The following is a 17,500-nucleotide window of genomic DNA, read 5'->3' on the forward strand; positions in this document are numbered from 1 at the left end:
TGGGCCTCGGGGGGGCATTCATCCCGCCACAGTGGGAGTCCAAACCGCGGGGCTGGCGGCGCCTCCCTGGCGCGCTGCGGCCCTGGCCCTCGCCGTCGCCGCCGTCTCCTCCCCTCCTGCCAGCCACGGTGCACATGTTCTCGGACGGGCGTCCTTATGAATCCCCCGACTCCCGCCATTCTACGACCTCCATGAGCTGGCAGAACACCAAGGACCGGTGTGAGTTGGGAACCGTGGCCATGCTTGGCGAGTGCCCATCGGCTACCTGGGCAACCAAGGGCGACATCAAATGCGCCCCAGAGGGCATGCGGCTCTGCACCCTGCAGGAGGTCTGCCCTGGCGGGCCGATGACCACGTGGCCCCCCTATAACAACCCAACGATTCAGCCGACGCCGGCGGTCTGCGACGGCACCACCTTTTACGACAACGTCAGGCAAGAATCGGTGATGACGTGCCTAACCGGCGCGACTGGAGAGCCCGGCGACACGGATTGCAGCCAGTGGGGCATGGGCCCGCAGCCGTGCTACCTCTCGGACAGGCTTGGCATGGCGAGGACTGCGCTGCAGCGTCCGGATGGGAAGCGGGACTTTACCCAGATCGGGTGGACGACAAATCACCTCGACATCAGGTGCAACTCCTACGTCGACAAGTACGGCCAAGAGCCGTCCGACTCGGAATTACCGGAAAATACGGACTTCAACGCGATTGCAGATGAGGGGAAGCAGCACTACACCTGCTGTGTCCTGTGAGGATGTATAGTGCAGGTGACATGAACATGCTGAGTCGCGGTGCGATCGGTCCGGTTCGAGTACTCCATGTATTCCCTAGTGCAGGACATGTACAGCCGTCAGTAGTGCGGAGAGTCGTGGTGTGATCGGTCTCCGGTTCGAGTTAGAGAACGGTTTGGTGATTTTTCACACTCAAGCACGCCCATAACTGTGGCGCTACCCCACGCATCTAGACAAAGGACTTCCAAACAGCATTCACACATGACTGAGACCACATCTCGGACCGTGCTAGCTACACAACGGCTCCAAAACCGGAGGGTGCCGCGGGAAATCGCTATCGGCGCTGTCGAGGGTCGGCACCGGGCCCCGCGGCCCGGGGTATACGGTAGCAGGCTTCCTTCTTCCTAGCAGCTAAAACCGCTTTATGCAACTGCATCTGTCACACACCGCCATCACCGCCGACGTCTCCACCTGTGAGATGATAGATAGAGGGGGGACGCGACACTTCTTCACCACCACCTCTCGATATATCCTGTACCGTGTTATTTTGCTACATGAGACACCCACGCGGTCCGATATAAAGCCGTATGAACACCAGAGGGAGAGAGGGAGGGCGAGACGATCGTCGATCGAGGGGTCCCGTACCATGCGGAATCGATGTGATCTACGTAGAATAACCTCTAATCACTAAAACGTGAAATAACCTCCAATCTGCACACCCACTGCCCACACGCGTCACGTCTCGACTGATGACGACGATCATCCGTTAGCGAGCGTGTGTGTGTGCACTTCTCACCGGCCTAATTAAACTCCGCCCGCCGCCTCCCCCCAACGATCCGAGCGATCTCGCCGTGCCACAGGTTGAGCACGCCCGAGGCTACGAGGAGCGTGACGCCGAGCAGCTTGACCGCGTCGGCAGCCTCACCAAAGAAGAGCGACTGGAGAAGAAAGACGAATGGTACCTCCAGGTAGGCCATCACCGCCGCAGTTGCCGTCGACTCCACCTTTTGATATCCGCTCGTCTGCATCGCGAGCCCAAAGAAGCCAATGCCGGCGATGAGAACCACCAGCGCCGAGCGCCAGCTGCACAGGAGCCCGCCGGGCTCGAGGAGCCGCCCGAGCTTATCGGGGACGGTGCCCTCGCCACTGCCGGGCGTGGCGAGCCAAGAGATGAGGAAGACGGGCGTGAAGACAAAGGAGGCGAGGATGGCGGTGATGTGCTCGACGGTGCTCCAGTGAACGTCTTTCGACTTGCGCACGGCGAGGGGAAGCAGTCCCGCCATCACTGCAGAGCCAAAGGCGAGGCTGAGGCCCGTGGCGTAGGCTGGTGTCACAGGCGCGCCACCAAAGAGGAAAGAGGGCCGGACGATAAGGGCGACTCCAGCCGTGGCGAGGACGCAACAGTACGGCACGGCCGCGTTGATTGGCTCGGAGAGCAGGATCGAGGCAAAGATGGCGGTGAGGATCGGGTTGAGGTAGACGATTGCAACCGCATCGCCGGGTGGCATGTGCACCAGCGCCGCCCACCAGAGCATCATAAAGGCCCAGTACATCAAGGAGCGGAGTACAAGTAGCACACGGTGCCCAGCAGGCGCAAAGAGGAGGTCTGCAGCGGAGGGAGGCGGCGACGGCGAGCTGATGGCTATCGGGAGGGATGGCGCTGGGGGCGATTGCTGGCGCACGCGTCGAAGGCGCAGCGCGACGGCCACCAGGGCCATGCTCCACTGCGTCAACGAGCGCACCTGAAGCATGAGTGGCGTGGGAAGGCCGGCGAGCTTCACAAGCACCGAGACGAGGCCAAAGGTCAACGTCGCGGCGGTATTGTAGGCGAGCCCGACATAGTGCTGTCGCGAATGGGCCTTTTGCTCGGGTGGCAGCAACGGCTCGAGCCTCACGCGGTTGTTGCACATGAGCTCTAAGAACGGAGCAGCGGCTCGAGCCTCACGCGGTGCACATGAGCTCTGAGGGCAGACATGCATGGAACGGAAGTGGAATGTTTCGCGATATTCAAAGGCGGTGTTTGGCTGGGAGCGAGAACTCGAGTGAGCGGCCCGCGAACGACGGCTGCTTTGGCAAAAATGATAAGGACAAAGAAGGCAAAAACTAAACCCGATTTCTCGTCCCGCCACGCCGTGATGAGTGGGCGACACTCAAGCCGCTCGATGACCGACTGCCTCGTCACTGACGGCGGCGCGACGGCCGGATACTTGCGGGTCGGGCGCCACGACTTTGCGCTCTACATCTCGCCTCCCGGTGGCGCCGGCGGCGCCCGCCTGCACGGGTGCCCGCGGCTGCACACGGCGCTCGCTGGGCACGAAGTGGCGGTGTTGCGGCGTCTGCAGCACGCCACGTCGGTAGGAGGCTTTGTGGGAGAGCTGCGCGAGGTGCTCGAGCGGCAGCTCGCCGCCGACGCGCTGGCCGGCTCGCTGACGCCCGCGCTGCCGCCCGCCGCCTTTTACGAGCAGCTGATCGCAGAGGTGGACGGGATCGGGTGGGCGTCGCTCTGCGGCCTCTCGCCGTCGCTTGACGAGCTGCAGCTGACGATCGACGACACCGCGCGCCGCGCGCACGTGCTCACTCTCTCGCTGCCGCCCGACTACCCTGCCCGCTCACCCGTCGCTCGCGCCGCGCTGCCCGCGCCGTTCGAGCTGCGGTGGGCGCCCGGGGAGAGGCCGTCGCTCGCGGCGGCGGCGGCGCAGTTCCGCGGCGCGCTGGCGGCCCACCAGTCGCTGTGGGACGAGCTGGACGACCTCGATCGCGAGGCGTGGGTGCTCGAGCCAAAGCACCCGACGAGAGACGTCTGCCACCGCCGGCTCGCACTCGGCGGCCACTGCTCGCTGCTGGTGACGCTCCACCCGACCGCCCCCTCGTCCCTGCCCGAGCTGCGCTTCCTCGGCGCGGAGCGCTCCATCGCGCCGCTGCGCCGCGCCCTCAACTCGCGCCTCGCCGAGTGGCGGCCCGAGCGGCGCGTGCGGCTCAACCTGCAGGCGCTACTTGGGCTGGCCCTGCCGTCGCCCGTCGCGGCGGACGCGGCGGACGCGGCCGACTACTCGGTCGAGTGCGCCATCTGCTACGAGTACCTCCTCGACGGCGAGCCGCCCAACGTCGCGTGCGACGGCTGCGCCAAGCCCTTCCACCAGGCGTGCCTTGCCGAGTGGCTGCAGGCGCTGCCCTCGACGCAGCAGTCCTTCAACCGCCTCTTTGGTGAGTGCGTGTACTGCTCCAAGCCAATCTCGATTGAGGCGGTGCGATGAGCGGGGGACCTGCGTTGCCTTGCGTTGGTTTTGTGTTGCATGTGTATGGTGACGGGCTCGGGGGCAATCGAGCACGATAAACTCATATTTTTCCTTCGGCGCGGTTCACGCCGCGCAACGACGCCGCGCTCACGGCTCAGCGGCTGTGCCGTCGCTAAAGCTTGTCTCGTCAAACTGAGCTCAAGTCATCCTCATCCGACGCGTCCACGTCGCTAATGACCGCCGAACCTTCCTCATCGCTTGACGACTCGTCGCTGAACGAGTCGTCGCTGCTCGCAAGGGCGCTTCCCGCGCCATCGCCGCACAGGAGGGCGAGCTGGTCGTGGCCCGCAGCACGAGCGACCTCCGCCGTCCCGCGCGACTCGCCGTCTAGGGCGGAGGGGTCCGCGCCGCACTCCAGCAGCTGCTGTACTAGCGCAACGTCGCCGGCCTGGAGGGGGTGGGGCATGGCGAAGCGTGAGAGCCAGACTTGTGCCTAGCGTATAAGACAGCGCGGGAGGTGGAGCGTCGCTGGCCTGCGCGGCTGCGTGGAGAGGCGTGCGCCCGTTCGCGTCCGGCTCCTCCGGGCAGGCGCCGTACTCGAGGAGGAGCTGCGCGACGGCGCCGCGCGAGCTCTCGATGGCGCGGAGAAGTAGCGTGCACCCTCCGTCGTCTCGCTGGTCGAGATCCCCCGGATACTCGGCGAGGAGGACGTGCAGGGCGCGCAGGTCTGCGAGGCTCGACGCAGACGGCACGGCGTCCACCAGCCGCTGGAAAAGCTCTCCGTCCGCCTCCTCCGCCGCCGCCGTCTCGCCACCCTCCTCCTGTAGCTGGCTCAGGGGAACGAGCTCCGTCCCGAGGACACGGAACGTGCGAACGGTTGCCGCCCTCCAAACTCTTGGATCAGCGAGGTTGCCATCGTTGAGCTCTCCGCCGAAGTAAACGATCACGTGCGTCGCGGTGCATGCAAGGCGCAGGTGCGCGCCTAGGTGCTCTTCAGTGTCGAGAAAGTAGAGACTCCGCGGGTAGGAGTCGAGCTTTGTGGTCGAGCTGAGGTCGTGCACCGACAGCTCGACACCGGCCGGAATCTCGGAGAGAGAGTAGAGGCGCCCGTGCGAGATGCTGATGTCGATCAGGCGCCCCTCGAAGCTGTACTCTCGGATGAGTCGACCCTGCAAGGAAAGTACATGCAGGACGCCAACGTGCTCCTGGCGATCAGCCCCAACGTAAAGGCAGCCAGAGTGGCTTGCGAGCGCCTTGAGCTTGTATCCCGCGAGCGAGGTGAAGGGCTCGAAGCTGTTCAGCAGCTCGAAAGTGCTCGAGTCGTAGACGTTGACACATGGGCCGGCAAAGATAGTCTCCTCATCGTCCTCGTCGAAGCAAGGGTTGAAGCCGATCGCGAGGCAGTTCCCGCACAGGGCCATGCCAACCGGCACCCGCGGTTGGTCGAAGAGCAGCTTCGTGCTACAGACGTTGCCGGGCCACAGATTTACCCAGTTGAAAACCGGTGGGAATCGCACCCGAACGCACACTAGCGTGAGACTCAGGGAGCTTTGCCGGCTCAGGTAGTAAGCAGCGTTCTCCTCAATCGACGCTAAGATTGGCCACCAGTGACGTGTATCGACGCCATCGAGTCCGAGCTGCTTCAAATGAATGTGAGGTCCGGCGGTGACGAAACTGGTCGCCAGACTTCCAAACGAGATTATCGACGACTGGGACACTGACGCGAACGACTGCTGCTCGTCGAAGGCGAGCTGCAGTGAAGGCACAAGGCTAGCCCTGGAGGCCTCCGCGACGCAAAGCCCCTGGCCGAAGCTGCTCAACCGAAACACCGGGCACGGGCCATCGAAGAAGACGTCGTGGTCATGACCGCTGAGCTTGTCGTTGCGCATAAAGATGCGCGCGAGCATCAGTGCGAGGTTGCGGTCGCACGCCTCGTCCGGTCGGAGCCACTTTGCCGCCTTGAGCTTGGCATCCCACACCGCGGCCCACGTGGCACAGACGGCAGCGGCGCCGAAGCCCTCGCGAGTAAGGCTGGAGAAGATGCATTGGAGCAGGTCGGGCGAGAGCAGTACTCTCTCGATCGCCCAGTCGGGAACCGGAAGTGCCTGCTCGGCTCGCCGCAGCAGGTCCGGGCATCGCTGCAGCGCCGCGGCTGCTGTCTCGGCGAGCATTTCCACAGGGAGGTGTTGCAGGCACGCGGCGAGGCGAGACATTCGGCGGGAGCGGAGAGCGGAGCGGTTGCAAGAGAAGCCTGGAGGCCCTCACGGCGGCAAAAAGAGAGAAAAAGAAATTTCTCGCGCGGTGAAGACAGCTGCGTCTGTTGACAGCTCACGAGAGAGTATGAATTCCTTAGGTCCGCCTCTCACACCCTCAGAAAGAAAGAAAGAAAACAGACACGCCAAACGAGGGATGGGACGAGGACAGGGTCCCCACCTGCACGAGCAGGATTTTGGAAGAACGATCAGGGGGACAGGTGGGGCTCTCACTGTCTGTGCGATGTGAGCTTCTTGTTTCTTATCAACCTATCTATGAACAACAACGCCCGTCGGGTCGCCCAACGCATCCAGCACCCCCGTTCGCATTCGGCACCCCACATACCTCCGCCGGTGGACGCGCATCCGCGAATCAAGTTGGTGCCGGCAGCCTTGGCGGGTCGTGTGCGCGCGCGCCTCGCAGATGACGGTCAAGGTTTGCGTCTACAACTACAAGGGCGGCGCGTCCAAGACGACCATTACGATCAACCTGTCAGCCGCGTTTGCGAAGCAGGGCAAGAAGGTTCTGATCGTGGACCTCGACCCGCAGTGCAATGCCACGCAGTTCTGGAACACGGACTACGACGACGCGACGTCCGATACCGGCAGCCAGTCTGCCGACGCTGCAGGTGCGCTCGTGGCCATGGCGGGCGGCGGAGAGACGCGAGTCGGATCCGACAAATTGCATCTCACAAAGTTTAACTCGGACATGTCCGCGTTTGTGAGCGACATGCTGAAGACGCCTCTGTACCAGATGCTGAACGCGCACTTTACTCTGTCCAAGCAGGACAGGCTCGACAAGCTGTTGAATGACGCCACCTCTATCTCCGAGTGCAACCCCGACTTCTTCGAGGGCAAGCTGTGGCTGCTGAAGGGCAGCCAGCTCATCTTTAAGTTCGAGCGCGACATCACTGCAGCGCTCGAGGACCAGTCGCTTGCCGACAAGAACGTGAAGCCCATCGGCATTATCAACTACATCCTGAACAAGCTGGCGGACAAGCACAACTTCGACGTCATCATCTTGGACGTGAGCCCGAGCAACAGCTCTCTGAATCAGATCAGCGCTCTCAGCTGCGACTACATCCTGCCCCCGTGCAACGCGTCCTTGTACTCGTGCGGCTCGATCTACGGCTTATTCGAGACCGTTTTGCCCGGCAAAGAGGGGTGGCTCGGCGCACGAAGGCCCTTCCCGGCAAGCAGTGGGAGCCAAACTGGGAGCAGGGCGAGGAGGGGCAGGAGCTGATTCCGTTTCGGCTACCAAAGAAGCCGCCCACATTGCTGCCGATCCTCGTGACAAACTACGGCATGGAAGCACCGACCTCAGCAGAGCTGCTTTCGCGCAAGCGCCGCGCACCGGGCTCCGACCTCAACGCCCGCACCGTTCGCTTCCAACCCAGCCAGTTCGTCTACACGCTGGAGAACTACCTGAAGAGTTGCACGACCATCAAGCGCGAGGCAGGGACGTCCGCCCCGGGCCCTCCGTCGCCATCGCGCCGTACGAGTACAATCGAGCTCCGGGCGAACTGCGGGCGCGAGGCCATCGCTTTCTGCCCGTCTGTGCCCGTTTCCATTGCGGCGACGGAGGCACTTGGGCGGCCGTTTGTGGAGATCACGCTCGAGCAGTTTTCGGACTTCTATGGCTTCGATAAAGACGAGATGAAGACTTCGCAGAAGGCGCTCAAGGAGCGGTCGGCGCTTCTCAAGAAACTGATGGAGTACAACTTGCTCGACTCGCTCGCCGACAACGCCAACGACGTGTTCACACGCGAGGTTTCGCTCGTCAGGGAGCTACGAGAGCCTGGCCGCGTGGCTGGCGAACGATGTCTTCCAAGTCGAGGAGATGGACTAGACGACTGTTTCATGATCTCGGTTCCCATGCCCGTCTGAGCTCCGCCGTCGACCCTGTGTCGAGCCTGTCAGCCGCCATAAACAAAAAAGAAAGATAATCGATTTTCTTTCTGTTCGCAGCCCCCGGGTCTCGCGCGATCCCAGGGTAAATTCTTTCAGTTCGTGGCCTCTCTCGCTCGGCCACGAGGTTTCCTCCAGCGCCTCCTGCGCCTCCCTGCGCCTCCACAGCTTCCGCTATCTGCACTGAGCTTTCGGCTTTACTGAGCTTCTCATTCGCGCGCGCGCCGTCCGAGCACCATGCCCGGCAAGACCGGCAAGAAGCTCACGAAGAAGAGAAAGACGACGCCGATCACGGCCTCGGCGAAAGCGGCGCACGAACAGGAAAGCGGCAAGGTCAAAATCGCAAAGAAGCGATGTCATGGACAGACGCCGCTGCGCAAAGGGCCTCGCCCTACCGATGCGGAGCGGCGCGTGCGCGCCCTCAATAAGAAGCTCCGAGATATCGAGGCGCTGCAGCAAAGGGCTTCGGAGGGCGACGCCCTCGACGCGCAGCAGCAGGCCAAGCTGGACAGCCTGGGAGATGTGCTGGCGAAATTGGAGGAGGCCATGAGCTAGCTCATGTGGTACAAGTACAAGTAATATAGTACCTGATTTGTGGGAATTGTCTTTGTGTGCGCACAGATTGGAGCATGGAGGGTCGACTCTCTATATCTCTCCGACGGTCCGACCGCGTCCGAGAGTGAGGAGAGAGACAAAAAATGCTCCGCGAGAGAGGATGCCACAACGAACCGGATGCCTCTGACCCCTGTGGTGTAGTCAGCGACTGACACTGAGCTATCTCCTACAATGCTAGCTCGACCCTACCGCGCTGGCCAGGCGCGAGCGCGCCACGCCCCATCGTAACTGGCGCCCCCTCGCCGCCTCCCCCAGCGCGCGGCGGCGAGGCGGCCCCGCGGCGAGGCTCCTTACTTTTTCGGCGCCGGCCCAACCATCTGCTCTGGGACGACCCACTGCGCAAACTGCTCCGGCGTGAAGAAGCCGAGCCCCGCGGGCCCTCCCGCCTCGATGAGGGTGGTGCCCTCCGCGTGCGCCTTCTTTGCGACCTGCGCGCGCGAGTGGCAGGGGAAAGTGATGTGGGATGTGGGCGCCTGATGCAGTGTATGCGCTCGAGTCTCCCGGCTCTGGCGGGGTGCGGAAGCACTCTCCCCGCTGCGTGGCCGCACCTGCGAGGCCTTGTCGTACCCGATGTGCGGGTTGAGCGCCGTGACGAGCATGAGAGACGACTCCATCAGCTGCCGGATCCGGGCGCGGTTCGGCTCGATGCCGGCGACGCACGACTTGGTGAAGCAGCGGCACGAGTCGGCGAGCAAGCGCGTCGAGGAGAGCAGGTTGGAGATCATGAGCGGCTTGAAGACGTTGAGCTCGAAGTGGCCCTGTGCGCCTCCCACGGTGATGGCGACGTGGTTGCCCATCACCTGCAGAGAGAGAGAAAGCCGTTTCTGCCACCTGGCGCGCCGAGTCACTCCCGACCTAGGAAGCCGGAGCCGGTCGCCGAAAACGCACACCGTCGCAGTGTCAAGCGAGCTGCAATCTCGGCTGCGTCATCTCGGCTGCGACATCTCGGCTGCCATCTCGGCTGCGTCATCTCGGCTGCCATCTCGGCTGCCATCTCGCCTGCGCGCAGACCATCGTGAGCGCCTCGCACTGCGTCGGGTTCACCTTGCCCGGCATGATGGACGAGCCTGTGGACGGGGGCGGACGGCGTGTGAAGAGGCGCTGCGGTGCAGCTGTGCACCCTGCCGCAGCAACACGCGGCACGAGCCCGGCTCGTTTGCAGGCAGAGAGAGCTCTCCTGTCGGGTCGGGGTTGGGGTTGGGGTCAGGGTCGGGGTTGGGGTAGGACTGCCGGAGCGCTCTCCTGTTCGGGCGGGTTGTTGGATGGGTCTCGAGGAGCGGGAGAGAGAGAGGGGCGCAGTGAGAGAGGGGGAGAGAGGGCTCGCCCAAGCCGGAGCGAGGCCCGCTGCCAAGGAAGCGCACGTCGTTCGCGATCTTGTTGAGCGAGCACGCGAGCACGTTGAGCGCGCCCGACGCCTCCACCATCGCGTCGTGCGCAGCGAGCGCCTCAAACTTGTTCGGCGCCTGCCCGGAGCTCCGCGCCGCCTCATCCGGGCCCCTCTCCCTCTCCCTCTGCTCGCCGCGGGAGTGCGCGCCGTCACGAACGGGAGGCCGGTCTCGCTCGCGATCCGCGCGGCGATCTCCTCGCCGTACCCCTCCACCGTGTTGAGCCCCGTCCCCACCGCCGTCCCTCCGAGCGCCAGCTCCTGCAGCCGCGGCAGCGCCGCCCGCACGCGGCTGGCGCCGTAGGCGATCTGCTGCGCGTAGCCGCCGAACTCCTGGCCGAGCGTGAGCGGCGTCGCGTCCTGCGTGTGCGTGCGCCCGATCTTGACGATCGACGCGAACTCGGCCGCCTTGGCGGTGAGCGCAGCACGCAGCGCCTCGAGGGACGGCAGGAGCGAGCGCTCGAGCTCCGTCGCCGCGGCGATCGACATGGCGGCCGGGAAGGAGTCGTTGGAGGACTGGCCTACAGGGACCCTCCACGCGCCTTCTCGGAGCCTCCCTGCAGGTCCGTCGGGAAGGAGCCGCTGGAGGAGTCGCCCATGTTGACGTGGTCGTTCGGGTGGACGGGCGACTTGGAGCCGACCACGCCGCCGAGCAGCTGGATGGCGCGGTTGGACAGCACCTCGTTCACGTTCATGTTGGTCTGCGTGCCGCTGCCTACGCGATGGGCCCTTTCGAGGTTCCGGAAGCTCCTAGCCCGTCCAGGTTTGCCTGGGCGCGCCGCTGCCCGTCTGAAAGACGACGAGCGGAAAGTGCTCGTCGAGCGCTCCCGCGATGAGCTCGTCGGCCGCCTGCACGATGGCCTGGCCCAGCCGCGGCTCGAGGCGGCCCGCGTCGACGTTGTACTGCGCGGCGCACTTCTTCACCACGCCAAACGCCCGCACCACCGGCAGCGGCATCCGCGCGGCCGCGCCGCCGATCGGAAAGTTCTGGATGCTGCGCTGCGTCTGCGCGCCCCACAGCGCCGAGTCGGCCACCTCGATCGGCCCGAAGGCGTCCGACTCGCTCCGAGTGGCGCAGCCCTGGTCTCGCATCAAAGAGGCGAGGCGGCGTGGGCCTCGGAGAGTCCGCGAAAGCTGCAATTTCTTTTTTGTGCTTCGAAAAGGGAATTTTCAGGATGGTTCGTGCGAAAAGAACAAATTGAGAACAGAGTCCTCCTACGGGAATGTGTGATCTGTAAGGGTCCGCCCGCAGGCGGCCGAGGCGCATTTTGTATACCGAGGCGGTGCCCGGTGCCGAGCGCAGGCAGAGCCCACAGGTCGGACCTTAAGACAGCGTTGTAGATCCCTGGGCGAGGGTGGTGGCGTCCCCGTCGGGACGACGGGCTGTCTGGGGGGGGCGCCCTGCCTCACGTCACCTTTCAGTCCTCACCAGAGCGGGGTCCCCGGTCACAGTCACGGCGAACGGCGTTCGGCGATCAGAGCTCATACTCGTCGCCGCGAATGGTGGGGCAGGTTAGTCAGGGCACGATGCCGGCGTGAACACGACTAACTGACGGATCCGCTCCTGACAGTCGCACGCCGCCGCGCTGCGGCGCGTGCGACTGTCTTTGCTCTTGTTTGAAGTTAAAAGTCGAATCAGAGCGGCGTCGGCGTTGCCCTGAGTTTTCCTCCCACGGACCGCCCGTCCGGGACCGCTCCGGGACGCACGCCGGCGAAGCACCATCAAGCTGCTGTACGGACCCGGCATCGCCTCCCCGGGCCCTGGCTTTAGCTTAAATTAGCTAGACTGAGAGATATTGTGGACATGGTTGGTATCTACAATACATACACTGACACTTCACCTCCGGGAGCTCGTCCCGGTCCGCCACGGCCATCCTCGGCCTCCGGACGGCCCCCGGCCGCGGCGCGGTGCGGCGGAGTCACAAATCCGCGACGGCAGACCGCACCGGCGACCGGGACGCGGGCGGGTGATCTGAGGTCCAACTAGGCGTATGCATTGCTCATCCAGGGCTATCACCTTGACCTATCAACAGGCGCCTTCGGCGCCGTGGTCAGGAGGTGTTGTTCACACCTGCCCAACCATTCGTGCAGCACAGTACGGGAATGCACGTAAGAGCCACATACACCGTAAAAAGGACGGAACGGTCACGACAACAACTGCATCCGCTTTGGCAACAGGCACATGACGCTGCATCATAAATCAGTCAGCCTTGCTGGAGGCAGCCTGCCGGCCCTGCGCCCAGTGATACCACGCGAGGCTGCCTGCCACAATCGCGTGCACGCAAAAGAGGCAAAGGCGCGGCCGCTCCAGATCGACCATGAAGTAGTGCGCCGTGTGGAACTTTGGCTCGTAGATGAACCACTCAAAAACAAGGTAGGCACTAATGACGAGGCTCCCGACTGATGCACCGCCAAGGCGCAGAGGTCGGAGCGGGAGGGCGTCGGGAGAAGCCAGCTCAATGCCCATCGCCACGGCGTTGAGCGAGTGGCACACGAGGCAGAAGGGCGACAGAAAGAAGCGCACGCCCGTCCGCTGCGCGTCCTCGGCGAGGTCGACCTGCGTCGCGTAGCCGTAGAGAGCCCATCCCCCGAGGCTCACCACGGGCGTCCCTCCCGCCACAATCTCCCACAGCAGGCGCAGGCAGTGGGCGCCGGCGCCTGCAGGGTACGCGGCGCGAGCGAGGTAGAACGAGGCGCTGAGAATTGCCATCCAGGCGGTGAACCAGTTTAGCGTCGCCACGCCGCCCACCGGGTTGCACGGACGGCCCGGCGAGTTCTTTGTGCAGTCGATGTCCGTCGCGAACCACGCAGAAGCCACACCGCCCGCAAGAGTCGCCGACGAAATGATCAGAACGAGACGACGCTTCCACGTCAGGGGCGGCTGGCGGCACGCAGAGCGAGGCGAGGACGCGTGGCGAGTCGCGGCACCGCTGTCTAGTGAGGGGTGTACCACGACGCTAGCGTGTACGTCCCTGTGTCTCCGTGAGAGACGAGAGAGCTCTCGCCGTCCATTGTCCATGTACCATGACCCAGGGTGGGCGACGGCTAGCGCATCACACTCCTCTCCTTAAAATCCCTGTGTGGTGGCGGCGTGCCGTTCTCCCATCCCTCCCTTGGGTTGTCTGTGGTGATTCTTTTTCCTTTCCGTAAATTCCCGGCAACCCTAATAAAGAAGAAAAACTTGGCCCTCGGCGACGGACCGAGGAGACTCGGGCGCCGGCAGTCCCACCGGCAGTCCCAGCAACCGTCTGTTGCCATGCTTTTCGCGAGAGCCCGCGCCGCGCCTGCGAGACGAGCAGCGCTGCGGCGCGCCTTCTCCGCCATGCCAGAGTTCAAGTACGCGGACCTCTTCCAGTCGACCAAGCCGCTGCCGTACGAGCTGAGGAAGGTGCCGTGTTCCGATGGCAGCGACTCGTCGGCTCTCGTCAGCACGATGGAGGTGGGCGGCAAGAAGGTGCTCAATGTGGAGCCGGAGGCGCTCCGGCTGCTCGCTGCGACGGCGATGACCGACATCGCCCACCTGCTGCGACCCAGCCACCTGCAACAGCTGTCGAATATCCTCAAAGACAAAGAGGCGACAGACAACGACCGATTCGTCGCGCTGCAGCTGCTGAAGAATGCCAACGTGGCGGCGGGCCGTGTACTGCCCGGCTGCCAGGACACAGGCACCGCCATCGTCCAGGGCAAGCGCGGCCAGTACGTTTGGACCGACGGGGAGGACGAGGCGGCGCTGGCGAGGGGCGTGTTTGACACCTACACGGGCACGAACCTGCGCTACTCGCAGGTGGCGCCGCTGGACATGTACTCGGAGGCGAACACGAAGAACAACCTCCCCGCACAGATCGAGCTCTACGCGGCGCCGGGCGCCGAGTACAACTTCCACTTCATGGCCAAGGGCGGCGGGTCGGCCAACAAGACCTTCCTCTTCCAGCAGACGAAGGCGCCGCCCCTCGCCCTCGCTGCCGCCCTCGCCCCGCCTTCCTCGCCTCACTGCGGCCTCGCCTCCCTCGCCCCTCGCTCCCTCGGCAGGCCCTCCTCAACGAGAAGAACCTGATGGCGCGCCCCGGAGGAGGCGGAGGAGGCGGTGTTGCGCCCTCTCACGCGCGCCGCTCGCCCTGTCGGTAGGCCTTCCTCGAGGAGAAGATCGCGACGCTCGGCACGGCGGCGTGCCCTCCGTACCACCTCGCGATCGTGATCGGCGGCTTGTCGGCGGAGATGACGCTCAAGACCGTCAAGTACGCGTCGGCGAGGTACTACGACACGCTGCCGACAGAGGGCTCGACGATGGGCAACGCCTTCCGCGACGTCGAGTTTGAGAAGAAGGTGCACGAGCTCACGCAGACGATGGGGATCGGCGCGCAGTTCGGCGGAAAGTACTTTTGCCACGACGTGCGGGTCGTGCGGCTGCCGCGGCACGGCGCGTCGTGCCCGGTTGGGATCGGCGTCTCGTGCTCGGCCGACCGGCAGGCGGTGGCAAAGATCAGCGAGGAGGGCGTGTTCCTCGAGAAGCTCGAGACGGAGCCCGCCAAGTACCTGCCGGAGGTCGACGTGTCGGGCAGCGGCGAGGCGGTCAAGATCGACCTCAACCAGCCGATGGATGACATCCTCAACATCCTCACAAAGTACCCCACGAAGACGCTCGTCTCCCTCTCGGGCACGATCGTCGTCGCCCGCGACATTGCGCACGCCAAGATCCAGGAGCGACTCGACAGCGGGGAAGGCATGCCCCAGTACCTCAAGGACCACGCCGTCTACTACGCCGGCCCCGCAAAGACGCCCGACGGGATGGCGTCCGGCTCGTTTGGCCCCACCACCGCCGGCCGGATGGACTCGTACGTCGACTCGTTCCAGGCGGCCGGCGGTTCCAAGGCGAGGCGAGGCACGCGGAGGACCCAGCGCGCCGACGCCCTTCTACGGACCCTCTCGGAGCCTCCTAGGTGATGCTCGCCAAGGGGAACCGGTCCAAGGCGGTGACCAACGCGTGCAAGAAGCACGGCGGCTTCTACCTCGGCTCGATCGGAGGGCCGGCGGCGATCCTCGCGCAGGACTCGATCAAGAAGGCTCGGCCCGCCCCTCGCGCGCCCTGGCACAACGCCGCGTGGCCCGCACTCGGTGCTGCCCTTGCGCCGCCCCCGCTTGCGCCGCCCCTCACTGGCGGTGCCGATGCCGCGCCTCCCAGGTCGAGGTGCTCGAGTACCCCGAGCTGGGCATGGAGGCGATCTGGAAGATCGAGGTCGAGGACTTCCCCGCCTTCATCGTCGTCGACGACAAGGGCAACGACTTCTTCGCAAAGTGGTCCGTCTGAGGCCCGCTGCCTCCCGCCGCCTACGGAAGGGCTGATTGGTCGCGTGCCCGCGGAAGGGCTGAGGGCCCGGCGTGGGCAGCGCGGCTTTTCGCGGCTTTTCTCTTCGTGAGGCACTCACTCGGGAGGGTGGGGCCCTCGCCTGTTCGACCTCTCCGTGATGCCCTCGGCGTGTGCGCGCTGCGAAGGTCCGGTGTGTGGCACGCATGCGCGCGTCGGTCTGTGTGCGCAGTGCGCCGGATCTCGGCGATCGCTCCCAGGTTTTTCTTACAACTTGATGCTTGAACGTCTTTGGACCCGACTCGTAATAAGTGGTGGATAATAATAGCCGCTGGAAGGGCTCGATTGGACGGAGGGTGGACGCGCCGCGGTGGCGACAGCCGCGCGACAGCCGACAGGGGTCAGGGGTGGGGGGTGCGCGGATACCGGTCGCGGTGCGGGTGCGCGGTGACCGAGGTGTGTGTGGGTGTGGCAGCGGTGGTGGTGGCTGTGGCAGCGGTGGTCTAGTGGTGACGGACGGCAACGGTGGTTGCCCCCGACCCTGCCCTCCTGCGGGGTCATTGGCGCCCGCCGCCCGCCGCCTCTTGGCGCGTCTCCGACAGGGGCGCCGCGTTGTCGTCCGCCGGCTCCTCCTTTGCCGCGTGGTGGCCGAGGTTGACGAGGAGGAAGCCGACGCCGACAACGGCGGAGGCGGCGTACTGCCACGGCCCCACCGAGTGGCCGAGGAGGAGGTCGGACGCCACCGAGAGCGGGATGGTCAGGCCGAGCCCGGCGGTGGCGACGGTCGGGGACGTGAGGAGGACGCCCTGCGCCCAGAAGAACTGGGAGAGGGCGTTGTCGAGCAGGCCGGTGAGGAGGAGGAGCCAGAGCACCTCGGGGCTGAAGGAGGCCCAGAAGGGCCCCGCGTAGGCGGGCGAGAAGTGCAGCAGCAGCGCGACCGCCGGGCCGCCGAGCAGGAGCACATAGGCGCCGAGGAAGGAGAAGAACTGGAGAGGGTCGCGGACGAGGGCGCGGACGAGGAGGACGTACGCAGAGTAGAAGAGGGCGGAGAGCCAGCAGATCAGGTCGCCGACCCACGACGGGGCCGGGCCCGAGGGCGCGCGGTCGCCCTGCAGCAGCAGCACGGCGCCCGCGATGCAGAGCAGCACGCCGAGCCACTTTTTGGCCGACGACGGCTCGCTCAGGAAGTAGCGCGAGCCAAGGAAGGTGGTGACCGAGGAGGTGGTGCAGATGACGGTGCTCGACGTCACCGACGTCATCGCCAGGCCCACGCCGTAACTCCACTGCCCCGCAAAGAAGACGGGCATGATCAGCAGCGCCGCCCACGCCTCGGCGCGCCATGTGCGGTCAGGTGCGGCCAATTCTGGCGGCAGCGGCGTCTCGAGCAGCTCGACGCGATTGTCCGCGCGCCGTCTCCGGCCCGCACGCCGCGAGGCGACGGCCGAGCGCACGCCCCAGCTCAGGAAGTGTACGACATAGCACGCATTGGCGACCACCGAGAGCGCAAACGGCTGGTCAAAGCTGAGGTCGTTGAAGATGCGCTTCTTCACCACAGAGGCGGCGGTCCAGATGACGGCACAGACTGTGATCGAGGCCACTCCCAGCACCCACGGAGTGAAGCGAGGCATGACGTCGTGGCCTGGTCGACTCACTTGGACGAGAAGTGTCGTCTGCACAAGAATTTCGTGTCGGTCGCCTGGGCGACTTCCTGCTAGGACAACAACACTGCACACGGGAAACCACAGTACGAGAAGAAAAGAAAATGAGCCAGGCGCCTACCCCGGCCAGGCCCACGCAAATGAGCTCGGATCCGAGGGCGGTGGGGCTGAAGGCGGCTGCTGCCGTCGTGCGAATCGAAAGTGATGCAGGCCTTTCCGCATTGCCTCGAGCTCATCGGCGACGCCACCCGCCACTCCGCTGGCAGCCTGCGCGAAGGTTCCTGGCGGCGGCGGCGGCGAAGCCGGCGGCAGCACGCGGTCCGAGAAGCGGCCCGTGCCGAGACGCACCTCCACGCCCACGCTGGCGAGCTTCTTCTGGTCGGCGATGGCCTGCTCTGTCCTCGCTCGCTCCGCCGC

The 17,500-nt window shown here is 65.0% G+C and overlaps 8 protein-coding genes across 8 annotated transcripts in view; 5 read left to right on the top strand and 3 right to left on the bottom strand.

Annotated features, from left to right (window-relative positions):
* Nucleotides 1–749, top strand: part of EMIHUDRAFT_106349 (hypothetical protein) — a gene marked incomplete at both ends in the record, with an annotated part of 8,098 nt that extends 7,349 nt beyond the window's left edge. The window contains one exon of the mRNA XM_005760376.1: nucleotides 124–749. Coding sequence (XP_005760433.1) covers nucleotides 124–749 — 626 coding nt within the window. The remainder of the gene's footprint in view (nucleotides 1–123) is intronic.
* Nucleotides 750–1,528: 779 nt separating this feature from the next.
* On the bottom strand, nucleotides 1,529–2,638 carry EMIHUDRAFT_106350 (hypothetical protein; the record flags this gene model as incomplete). The annotated part of the gene is made up of 1 exon (XM_005760377.1): nucleotides 1,529–2,638. The coding sequence occupies one exon, from the start codon at nucleotides 2,636–2,638 to the stop codon at nucleotides 1,529–1,531; it is 1,110 nt and encodes a 369-aa protein (XP_005760434.1).
* A 237-nt stretch (nucleotides 2,639–2,875) lies between these two features.
* On the top strand, nucleotides 2,876–4,075 carry EMIHUDRAFT_359119 (hypothetical protein). The gene has a single exon (XM_005760378.1). The coding sequence runs from the start codon at nucleotides 2,891–2,893 to the stop codon at nucleotides 3,980–3,982; it is 1,092 nt and encodes a 363-aa protein (XP_005760435.1). The 5' UTR covers nucleotides 2,876–2,890; the 3' UTR covers nucleotides 3,983–4,075.
* Nucleotides 4,076–6,640: 2,565 nt separating this feature from the next.
* On the top strand, nucleotides 6,641–8,103 carry EMIHUDRAFT_106352 (hypothetical protein; the record flags this gene model as incomplete). The annotated part of the gene is made up of 2 exons (XM_005760379.1): nucleotides 6,641–7,329; nucleotides 7,377–8,103. The coding sequence occupies 2 exons, from the start codon at nucleotides 6,641–6,643 to the stop codon at nucleotides 8,101–8,103; spliced, it is 1,416 nt and encodes a 471-aa protein (XP_005760436.1).
* Nucleotides 8,104–8,361: 258 nt separating this feature from the next.
* EMIHUDRAFT_218063 (hypothetical protein) lies at nucleotides 8,362–8,679 on the top strand (the record flags this gene model as incomplete). Its single annotated transcript, XM_005760380.1, has 1 exon — nucleotides 8,362–8,679. The coding sequence occupies one exon, from the start codon at nucleotides 8,362–8,364 to the stop codon at nucleotides 8,677–8,679; it is 318 nt and encodes a 105-aa protein (XP_005760437.1).
* Nucleotides 8,680–8,818: 139 nt separating this feature from the next.
* Nucleotides 8,819–11,215, bottom strand: FH (fumarate hydratase; the record flags this gene model as incomplete). Its single annotated transcript, XM_005760381.1, has 8 exons — nucleotides 8,819–9,167; nucleotides 9,288–9,539; nucleotides 9,751–9,806; nucleotides 9,883–9,916; nucleotides 10,101–10,202; nucleotides 10,280–10,639; nucleotides 10,729–10,824; nucleotides 10,922–11,215. 8 exons carry the CDS (start codon nucleotides 11,213–11,215, stop codon nucleotides 9,030–9,032), a joined length of 1,332 nt encoding a protein of 443 aa, XP_005760438.1. The 3' UTR covers nucleotides 8,819–9,029.
* A 2,120-nt stretch (nucleotides 11,216–13,335) lies between these two features.
* Nucleotides 13,336–15,717, top strand: EMIHUDRAFT_438455 (fumarate hydratase). Its single transcript, XM_005760382.1, has 5 exons — nucleotides 13,336–14,063; nucleotides 14,153–14,179; nucleotides 14,249–14,992; nucleotides 15,061–15,183; nucleotides 15,303–15,717. Exons 1-5 carry the CDS (start codon nucleotides 13,380–13,382, stop codon nucleotides 15,426–15,428), a joined length of 1,704 nt encoding a protein of 567 aa, XP_005760439.1. The 5' UTR covers nucleotides 13,336–13,379; the 3' UTR covers nucleotides 15,429–15,717.
* A 265-nt stretch (nucleotides 15,718–15,982) lies between these two features.
* On the bottom strand, nucleotides 15,983–17,053 carry EMIHUDRAFT_218068 (hypothetical protein; the record flags this gene model as incomplete). Its single annotated transcript, XM_005760383.1, has 1 exon — nucleotides 15,983–17,053. The coding sequence occupies one exon, from the start codon at nucleotides 17,051–17,053 to the stop codon at nucleotides 15,983–15,985; it is 1,071 nt and encodes a 356-aa protein (XP_005760440.1).
* Nucleotides 17,054–17,500: the final 447 nt, after the last annotated feature.

Source organism: Emiliania huxleyi, assembly GCF_000372725.1.
Source record: "Emiliania huxleyi CCMP1516 unplaced genomic scaffold EMIHUscaffold_76, whole genome shotgun sequence".
NCBI classification, from domain to species: Eukaryota; Haptophyta; order Isochrysidales; family Noelaerhabdaceae; genus Emiliania; species Emiliania huxleyi.

Excerpts from the sequence above, each read along its gene's own strand:
- EMIHUDRAFT_438455 (XM_005760382.1), top strand. The coding sequence starts at position 13,380 with ATGCTTTTCGCGAGAGCCCGCGCCGCGCCTGCGAGACGAGCAGCGCTG. Across the intron at positions 14,180-14,248 it reads TCAACGAGAAGAACCTGATG|GCCTTCCTCGAGGAGAAGAT; the intron begins GCGCGCCCCGGA and ends CCCTGTCGGTAG. Across the intron at positions 15,184-15,302 it reads CGCAGGACTCGATCAAGAAG|GTCGAGGTGCTCGAGTACCC; the intron begins GCTCGGCCCGCC and ends CGCGCCTCCCAG.
- EMIHUDRAFT_359119 (XM_005760378.1), top strand. The coding sequence starts at position 2,891 with ATGACCGACTGCCTCGTCACTGACGGCGGCGCGACGGCCGGATACTTG.